Below are 10439 nucleotides of genomic sequence, written 5' to 3' on the forward strand. Positions count from 1 at the left end.
GAGCTGCCAAAATTAAAAGAACAACTGTACCTTGAAATGGCCCACACCATTTTTATGGGATCCCATTCTGGCAAGTTCAGAGGTCAGAAATGCTGAGTAGGCCTGATAATTAACTACTGCAACTCAGCAAATCAGCTTAATCCAGGCTGACAGCGCCAATGTTTGAGCTGCAAAACCCCTGGATTTGTACCTTACAAATGGTCTGAAACCAAAGTCTGTTCCTCTGCCCATAAGTTTCTCTGCACCCAGCTGTGGCAAAAGAAACATTTTAGGGACTGAGCTGAGAAATCATGGCTCTATTCTCAGGGGGTTTTAGCTCCTACTGTGATAGATACTGCATTTCCCTGTCTCTGGCCAGGGCTATTTTTAGATCACTTCATTGTTAGGAAACACTCCCTTCAAATCTGTTACTCTTTGCTGTTCTGAAGAAGGCAGAGGGTTCAAAGCACAGGATTGAGTGAGAAGCACAAATCACAGCACGTGGGACAAACTCTTTACTTCTACTCCCCATCACTCCATGGTCAAAACCACCCCCAGAACAGCTATGTTTCTCCCCTCCTGGAAGACGCCCTAGGTAGCAGCTACCAAAAATTCACCACTAATTTTTTGAAACTGAGCCTTGGGACAGCAAAACCCATGGCCCAAAAGAGGATCTGGCTGAGTAGCTTTTGCTCCTGATTGCCAGAGAAGATACCTGGGATACGCTCCCAAGAAATCCTCTATTTTACCCAAACACTGATAAAAGTTGGCAGAAATGGGGCCAGGTATTGAGACCACAGGTACTCTCATCTCTGAGCAGTCCAGTTCCCTGTGCCTCTTCCTGCCCAGCCCCACAAGACTCCACAGGGCTGTGACACATGCTCAGCAGCTGTAGGGAGGAGAGGGGTCAGGATACCCACCTCAGGAAGGGATGACTGCCCTCTGCACACCTCTAGCTGATGGGGTGGATCCGCCTCAGCCCACCACAGCACCACCATCATCACTAACCCCCTTTAAAATAACAACAGAGGCAGCAGCAGATAGAGAGGACAAAGTCATTCAGGGAACAGAATCAAGCGCTGTATCCCCGGCTGCCAGTCTCACAGCCACAGGACAGAACACGAAGGCAGAGCAATGCTAGACTTGAGGAGGATTCCCCATTTCAACATTTCCTAACAACTATTCAGCTTGTTGACTGCTACAACTCCCTCTCTCCTACACTTGCCAGCTCAAAGCTGGGACACCATTTCCCAGGGTCTGATGCCTAAAGGGGATGCTGGAAATTTCCCATTCTGGATCGTATCACTAAGTGCATCTCAAATCAGACCAGCGATTTCTCTTCCTTTTCTCTTGACCAACACAGCAGAGACTACAGGCTAGTTTGCTTGTGCAGACAAGCAATCTCACATTCATAGGAAGGGTTAACACTGAGCTAGCTGCATTAACAGCCAGAACAGTGAAATGGACTAAAACGATTTTAAAAAAAAAAAAAATCTAGAAGGAAAAAAAAGTCTATCAGTTTTAGATCTGGTAAAAGCTGACCTAAACTAACAAAGAACTTGACTGCGTGGGAAATGCCTCATGCTGTCCCATTCACAGACAAATCCAGGGAATGTTTTAAGAGTTTACAATGAGGCAGATGGGCTTTAAAAGGCAGTATGAGGGAAATGGAGGGGAAGACGGTTCATTCATCTGTCAGCCTGACTCGTTGCACACCCACCTGTTCTGTTCCATGCAGCAACCCCCGCTGTGCAAAGATGAGCCCATGTTTTGCACAAGCTAAAATTACAAGGGGAACACCTGCGTACGCCACACAAAGTACAGGCCACAGCACAGTCAGAACAAGGTATTTCCCTGGGGCTTGTCTTGCAGCTCCCGATGGCCTTCAGCCTGGCCTTCCTCAGGCCTTTTACGTCTGCTTTCCACCACACCTGTCAGTCCTTGACATGCAGACAAAAGTGGGGGCTGCATCACAGAAACCCTCAGCTAAGCCAGGAAGAACCCCCAAAAATCAGTGGTTCTTATCACCAGAGCCTGCATGGTTAGATCATTAACATGTTAAAGCTTATTCTAACCTAATGTCAACCAAGATCAGCAATGAAAAAGTGCAGCTCGCTGCCCTTAGAGCTACAACACTGATCCCATTAAAGAACAAACGCTGCTGTGTACTTGGAGGGAGGTCGGTATTCACTGCCAACAACCTAACTGCATTGGTAAGGTCTGGAACAGGTCAGTGCAACCTGTGCACACGCCGTCTCTTGCTTTATAACTCTGCTGATTCCTCAGCTCAGAACAAGTGTGTGTCAGAGGAGCCAGCCCTGAGCAGAAGACAGCATGTCTGCCAATCTAAACATGGGGCCCTGAGCTGGGCAGGTGCTTCCTTGATGTGGAAGACCAGCCAGATCTGACCAAATTTGTTTTCACTGAGTCAAGGCCTGGGGGTGGAAGCCAGCCCCAGTTAAGCTGTGACTGGCTCCAAACCCCAGCTCTAATCCAGACATCATTCCCTCCCATTAAGAAGACAGCTCCTCCAATCTCTGAATATTCCCATATGGGCAAACACCAGATTCAATGTAAAGTGGGTGACTCAACATAAAAATGGATCCTGCATTTACCACTGCAATGCTCCAAAAGCTCAGACAGGCATTTTTACCCGAACCACAAAGGACTTAGGTGCTTCATTCCCAAAAGCATGGCATTTCACCCCTTCATGATCCTCTGACACCTCCAGCCACAAGATCCACCAGCACCCATGAAAGGAAGCGAGGCTCTTTGTATGGACTTCAGCCCACTTTTGGCTGGGACTGCCGTCCTTTCTTACCAGCCTTTGGACCACCCAGGTCGCCAAGGAAACAGTCTGTCTCTTCTGACTTCTTATCACCAGCATCAAAAGTTTCAAAAATCAAAGCAGCCAACATTCAGGGCTGGCTGCAAGAGCCACAGATCCAAGGTATTAGCAAGCCTTGGTTAAGCCAGAGTCAGAGCCAGCTGTGTTTGAGAAGGTCTGCAAGTCTTTCAGCTCCTTGCACAACTAGGATGGAAAGCAAAGGATACAACTGGTGGCAAGCCTCCTAGCAGTATTATAACCTAAGCCTTCTAGCCTTGGCAGGAAAACCATTATTAAAAGCATCACAGAGCTCAGACCTTCCCAGTGTTACACAGAGAAATTAGTCAGCAAGTTGCAGCGTCAAGGTGTACCAGCATCAGTCCAATCCAGGGGTTCCTTTGCAAACTAGAAGGAAATAAAGTTTCCCTCAATCTAAATCCTGTGTCAACACCACAGGAGGAAAGGCCCTCTTTGCTGACAAGTTCTCTGATGTGGATCCCACAACAGCCTCAGGAACAGCCGAGAGAGGCAAGGACAGCAGTAAGTAGCTTGGGCTGTGGGGAGGAAATGGCTCAAGCCACCAAAAGCTTGGGTATCATTAAACCACAGTCTTCTGAGTCATGGAGGGAGCTGCCTAAGAGCAAAATCTGACTGCAGGGTTGTAAAGTTCTTATTTGCATACAGGAAACAAACCCTCGCTTGGAACATGGGGAAGCTGCAAATCTCAGCTCATCGCAATTTACCTGGAATCCATAAGCCTGTTCTGGGAACAACAGGTTTCCACCAATGCCTAAAATTGCACCAATTCCCAAGCCTCACAGACAAAATCCTGCACTAGCTAGTCAGGAGGCGCCAGAATCAGCAGCTTTTAGTAATCATTTCCATTCAGATAGATTTGCTCTGCAGAGAAACCTGACCAACTTGCCCGGCAGGAAATAGCAACATGGGGTTCTCTGCTTAACTGCACTCTGTCAAGGAAAAGAAAGCAACAGAAAAACTCAGAAGTCCTGAGGGTCACATTCTTCAACTCACATGACAGCATTTAATGTCTAGTGAAATGAAACCAGAGTTATATATGGACAGAGGCAGCTTGAGGCAGGAATGCAGTAGACAATAGCAGCTGCAGAAAACGCCTTCCCTCTACCTGCCCAAGTTTGGATCTCCCTAAGAGGAAACACGATGCTGCACATATGGTCCCAGGGCACAGGCAAGTCTGGACCCAGCTCACCCCAGTGCCAAGTCAAGGGCAAAGGTTCCGATTCAGTTCCATTTTGCTCTTGTGCACCCTAGGGTAAAAGGGAGCTTTGGGTGCGAGCCAGGAAAGCTTCAGGTCTTCTGTTTCCTGAAAATGTCTGAGGAGGAAAAAACCCTTGGCAGTTCTTGGATCTCCTAACAGAGTGAACAGAAGAATGAAACTAGTATATAAGCAGGCAGGAGAGGTAAAAGACAGTTCTGCAATTTAAAATTAATGTCATGGACTACAAAAATCTTAATGGTGGAAGCAGCACACAACAGTTACTGCCACAGGTTACCACCCTGAGCCCAGACCTCCCTCCTGTCTTTAGTGCACAGAACAAGCTGATGCAGAGCAGCATTGAAAGGGAAGTGTCATTGTGGCCTGTTCCTTCCCTGCCTCTCCAAAGGCCCCTCTGTGTGGGATCTGAAGGGCTTTAGCATAAGGCAGCAACTTCCAGCAAGAACTGGATCTAGCAAAGGGAAAGCTCTGCAACTAATCCTTCACCACCTCCCTTAAGAGTATGTGTTGATCAGGAGGTGCTAATGGGGAAACTAAAGCCCAGATAATGCCTTTTGCTCCCCCAGTAAATCCATTCTTCCCAACAGCCAGGATAGGGACAGCAAGTGCTCTGGCAAGCTCCCTTTTTTGCAGCATGAGCTCCCTGGAGACAATCTGATGAGAAGCTGCTGGTGGAACATCCACACTGATTTGTTACAAGAACATAAAAACCTCAGTCTCCTGAACAGACTCCAGAAACTTTTTCCAACATGATGTTTCTCAGGTTACCCAGGCTTTTATGCTAGAACCATTAAAGCGAGTGAATGAAGGATGCTTTTAGTTATCCCTGGCTTTTATTTTTTACAGGGAAGGAAAGTGCAATCATTCCCATAATCCATCCATTCATACCTGGTGGGCATCTCCAGATGGCACTATGTAGGCTTGGACAGGCTCCTGGACATACTTGGGACTCTTCATCACCTGCCGCAGTTGCTTCAGCAGCTCTGTTGTAATTTTTGGACTCATCTTCCTACCTGCAACTGAAACAAAGCACAAAACTTCAGAGCTTCTCCAGCCATCCTGGGCCACTCACATACACAGGCTGGAGGCTGTCACCACTGGAAACTCCCCTTGAGGGCAACTGTGCCAACATCATCCCTCTCAGCCCAGAATTTCTCCTGTCTTGTCACTTCACTCGCGTTCCTTGAGAATGAGGGATCAGGTTGAGGCCAGAGAGTAAAGGCTGATCTATCCTGTAAAAGACCATTCCCACCTGGCAAAGGACTGGCATACCCAGTGGTGATACACAGAAGCTTAACACACTTGCCAACCCTTCTTGCATGTGTAAGGAACCAGAGCACCCCAGACATACCCTATGACAGTCAGGAAAGGTCTTGGCATGTGATGTTGACAGTCCAAAGTACCCACAGATCAGAAGCAGCCCCACCTGTTATGTGCACAGAGAGAAACTTTCAGTCTTTTTACTCTGGGGGCAGAGATACTGTGCCTTATATGCCACAGGAGCACAGGCTGCTTGGAGAGCAAGCCACGCACCTCAGGAACTCAGAAATGGACCAGTTAAGAATGCAATTTTTAGAAGGTTCACTATAGCCCGTGGTTTCACAGTGGATTGGTGACCAGATTAACTCAAGACAAAAGGAATCTGCTCCCAAGGACATACACAGGGATGCATTCACTGGCCATATTTATCTCTGGGCTGCATGTTAGTTCACCTAGGAAGAACACAACTATAACAGGAGGAACAGCCCGTTGAGCTCTCACAGGTGACTGCCAGGGGACAACTTGGGAGGCTTAAAGGAACCTTTTCTAAAGACCTTTGGCAAATGCTCTGCAGATCTCAGCTGGTGTCAGGCAGGCAGGGGTGGGGCACAGGCTGGATGGAAGACAGCAGATCAGAGGGGAAAACAAGGGCACAGGCTAATCACCCTCCCTTGCTGTGGTTTTGCAATGGATGTACCTTTGGCACTGCAGTGAATGCCAGCCTCTCAATTTCCTACCCAGAAACCATCAATAGCCAGGGCCTGCTGCAAGCACTGGCACACAGTGACAGGTCAGGCCGTGCTGCTGTGCTGACACCAGTGAAGGCTGCAGTGGAAGGCACCAGCTGACTGCAGAGGATGTTCAAGCTGTGGGGCAGGCCTGGCATGAAAGCCTATGAAAATCAAGTAACCTGCACTTCTTCAGGGGTTCTCTCCATCTTTTCTTCACTCACATCTCCAAAGGGTGCCCAAAGTGGGATAATCCCCTTCCCAGTTCTCCACACACTCATTTCACATTTTTAAGAATGTGCTGGAATCTTACAACTTTAATACTATCACTTTCCGGAGGAAGATGGGTAGGCTCTGTGCTACTTGAATGCCATGCTATGCAGTATTTTATTCTGGCCAGTTCATTTCACAGCTCATTTCACAGCCATGTCCACAAACAGATCATAGATGGGAGAAGCAAATGGAATGAAAGTCTCAAACATTTTTTGATGATCCAGGCACTTATTCTATTTACACCTCAGTAACTACCAGGAGCCCCAAGCGACATTATGGTCTTATGCCAAAACACAGGAAGGCACAGGCCGTGCCCTCTGATGTTTGCCATCTAAACGGGGAGGCAGAAAAGCTGCCTCCATTTCACAAGCCAATAAGAAGACATGATTTGACCAAGGTCACACAGCAGCACCATGACCAGATCAGGAACTGAACCAAGACCTGATGCATCCAGGTGTAAAAATCTCACCCAAGACCACCATTCACACATCTCATTACAGGAAGTTTAGAGCACACCAGACTTGTGTATGACTGACTGTCTGCCCACGGGTACACTGTGTTTAAAACCCAGACCACAAGAAGCAAATCAAGCTCAAAAGGCACCAAACACTAAATCCTCAAATTAGTATCTTGACTCCAGTGCCTTCCCTGGGATTAGATTACACCTCAGATTTATTTCCAGGACAAATTTCATAGTTTTATACAGGGTTTTTAAGCAACACTGAACTTTATTATACTGTGATTGTTTCTGTTTGTCCTCTGTAACGAGCTGCTGTAACACTGCTGCTGATTTATGTTCAGACAGAGGAAAAAAACAAAGGAGAGAGAGCAACAACATAGCGACTAGCCAGCAGAAAAGAATCTCTTTCTACAAACTCATAAGGACACAGCTTCCTTTCTTGACCTGTGCTTTGTCTCCAGGAGCCCGAAAGTCTCATTCAAGGAATGACAAGGCCTTGCCTTTTAATAAAGCTCCTTGCTGACAAGCCAATTTTCTTAGCAAGCAAGAGATTCTCTCAAGAACAACAACAACAACAACAAAAAAAAAATTAAAAAATACTCTCACTGTTGAAAGATTGGCTTGCAATATTAAAAACACAACCAAGCTAGATTAGCAACAAAACCCATATTAAGGAGGACATCTATTTTGGATAACCCCTACAGTATAAGAAATCACTTTAAAGAAATCCTCCCCAAACTTTCCAATAAAACTGTCTTCAATTTCCAGAGAAAGAGAAGCTATTTTCTCCCGGATCTTTGATAGTCATTTGCTCTGGTACACCTATAGTTTTTAACAGGTGACCTTTCCTTTCTTGGCCATAATTATAAGCCTCTACAGAGTTAAAACAGCTTCTCTATCATTATTTAATCATTCCAGTGATTAAAACCAAACACAGCTGAAATGAAGGTAGTGGATTTAACAGTGCAAGAAACAGTCCCATTCCCAACCCTAACTTTTTGAAAGATATCAGACTGCCATGTTACCTGCCTCTGTAGTTCCCCACATCTGGACACCTCTTGCCTCTGTTCACACAAAATACCACTCAGCTCTTTGCTTGGCCTTCATAAGGTCTACTGTGCCTGAGAAAGCAAAGGGCAAAACTGAAATGGCTAACAAACTTTGCCCCCCATAAAACATTCTCACCCCCCAACAAAGAGCTGAAAATGCATTCACACTACATTCCACTGGCAAGATTAGAGATGCAATGAGGGTGAACGATGGGGGAGCAGGGAACGTCAAGGACCAGGCATTTGCTTGTCAAGACTTATGATTAAATCTTGCAAGCGTGTGCTGTTTTACACCAATCTGTTTTCACAATTGTTCTGTCAGAGGCCGCTCCCCATTTTACAGATGGGGAAACTAAGGCAGAGCAGAAGTAGCATGCAAAGTATCACTGCACCACAATGGCAGTCAGAGTTGGATCCCAAAATCTGTCACTGTCTAGACATACATTACCGACACCTCACTCAGACCACAGGAGGCAGTCCTCCAAGAGCCCAGGCCAGATTCTGCCTGGACAGCATCTCCATCAGACACATGGGGCAAAGAGCGACCTCGAAAACGCTGCCAGAGGAACCAAACACCTCCTCCTGCCTCCCACGTGCCCACAGAGCAACGGGCTGCTGCAACCCCAGGCACCAGCGATGGCGAGGGTCGGGGACGCCAGGCCCACCACATCAGGGCGTGCACCAGTGCCACAGCGGGGAAGGGAGGCGAGGCCAGGAGGTCAGGCTACACCTGGCTCTGCCCGTGGCCGCTATGTTAGACCACCCTGAGCGTTTATGTCCTGTTTGCTTCAGATACGCTTGTCCGTCTGATAATTTGTTTTCTCTTTTACCAAAATAAGCACCTAAGCTTGCAATGTCAGGAACCAGCCACACCACCTCAAAACCAGGCCTCTCTGGCCTTGGGCAGCCCAAGCACTCGCAGCCTCGCACTGAGGCACAAACCCCACGGCTTGCCCCCCAGTCCCCGCCTGCAGCCCCAACTCACCGAAACCCCCAGCCCGGCCTTCGCCTCCCCGAGCCAAAAGCGCCCCCCCCCCCCCAGCCCCACACAGGGCTGACAGGGCCACCGGGGCCGGGACACGCCGACCGGGCCTGGCTGGCTGACTGGCTGGCTGGCTGACTGACTGACAGGGCCCGGACAGCGGCCCCGGCACCCGGACAAGGCCCGGCTGGGCAGGGCCGGCGGCAGAGGCCGAGCCCGGGCCGTACTGAGGCGGCCGCACGTCCATTTAACGTTCTCTGCCGTTAACCCTGAAGCACCCACCGGGCCCGCCCCCGCCCCGCCGTTCCTCACCTGCCGCCGGCCCGCCCGTCCGCCGCCGCGACGTCAGCGCCCACGTGGGCCACCGCAGCCAGCCGCCGCTGACGTCGCGACGGACGTCACCGGCGGAGCCGCCAGCGGCGGCGGGGGATGAGGAGCGGAACCGGAACCGGAACTGGGGCCGAGACCGGGACCGGGACCTCCCGCCGTGCTCCTGCCGGGCCGGGGCACCGGGCGCCCCGCCACAGCCGCCTTCGTCCGAGCCCTGCGGGGTCCGCCCGTCCCGTCCCGTCCCCGGGGCGCGGCGGCCCCCAGGCCGGTGCTGTGCGCGGCCCTGGCTGGGGGAGCCCGGAGCGTGATCTGCGGGCGGAGGGCTCGGTCTGTCCGGGGGAGGTGGCGCAGAGAGCCGGTGTGAGACGCAGGGCGGGCCGGGTGTGTCGCCAGAGGCGGGAAGCGCCGGCGTTTGGCGGCTGCCCCCGTCCCCGACGCCTCGGCCTGCGCTCGCCCTTTTGATCCGCTTCGCTCGTAAACTTCCAAAAACGCTGTCTCGGGGGGGGGGGGGATTTGCTGCAGAGCTGCCCGAGGCAGGGGGCAAGGAGCCGGGGCAGGGCCGGAGGTGCTGGGCCTCACGCCAGCCCCCCCAGCACCGAACTGGCAGGCTGTAGGTACCCCACAGCTTGCTTTCTGGTGCTGAGCGCAGCTCCGGGAAGATGTCGGCATCCCCTTTCTTTGCTTAAAGCCTCAGCAGGAAAGGTGCCGTCTACTTTTCAGGATAAATTAACCGCCACCTTGCTGCTTGGAAGGGAGTAGGGTGGTATTTGTAACAACAGTGAGTGCAACTGCTGTAAAAGCTGGCCGTTTGCCATCCGTGCTCCCTAATGAAAATACCTTCCACCATTCTCTGCCCCTGGCAGTTTTTTACAGGTGGGCTATAAGTCAACCCTATTGACAAAAACAGGAGGCTGTTACAGAAATGCAAAACTGAGAAGATCACCACCAAGAAAGGCTACAACAAAAGCAAAAACTCTGCTTTGTAACTGCGTCCAGGCTGGAGGGGTTTGCTTGCAGCTGTCGGTACCTTGGGGACCCTCCAGCCCCCAGGCCGTGACAGTGCTGCAGCCACCCCTCTTCCATGGGACTCGGTTGCTGCATCCAGTGTAACCATGACTCTGCAGAGGATGAAGAGAGGAGGAAAATGTGATGTTCAGAGGGACCCATCTTAGTTCAGGGCCCCCCACACATCCTGGGGACTCGGTAGGAGAGGAGATACTCGGCTGGCTGCATGGTGCTCAGGACCAGGCCCTTAAAGGTGCACAGGCTGGGTCCTGCACCTGGCATCCCACTGGT

General features: G+C 50.4%; 1 protein-coding gene across 5 annotated transcripts in view; it reads right to left on the bottom strand.

The window, feature by feature from the left end:
• XPNPEP1 (X-prolyl aminopeptidase 1) overlaps positions 1-9184 on the bottom strand; it is a 32709-nt gene extending 23525 nt beyond the window's left edge. For 2 of the 5 annotated variants that reach the window (XM_049810079.1, XM_049810076.1), the window contains exons 1-3: positions 9126-9184; positions 7808-7903; positions 4950-5080 (exon numbers count right to left, since the gene is read on the bottom strand). Coding sequence is in view for 1 of the 5 variants with exons in the window: in XM_049810081.1 (XP_049666038.1) it covers positions 4950-5080; positions 7808-7829 (153 nt within the window). In the remaining 4 variants the exon portion in view is untranslated. The other 3 variants (XM_049810077.1, XM_049810078.1, XM_049810081.1) reach the window with 3 other exon arrangements.
• Positions 9185-10439: the final 1255 nt, after the last annotated feature.

Source organism: Accipiter gentilis, chromosome 9 (genome assembly GCF_929443795.1).
Source record: "Accipiter gentilis chromosome 9, bAccGen1.1, whole genome shotgun sequence".
Taxonomy (NCBI): domain Eukaryota; kingdom Metazoa; phylum Chordata; class Aves; order Accipitriformes; family Accipitridae; genus Astur; species Astur gentilis.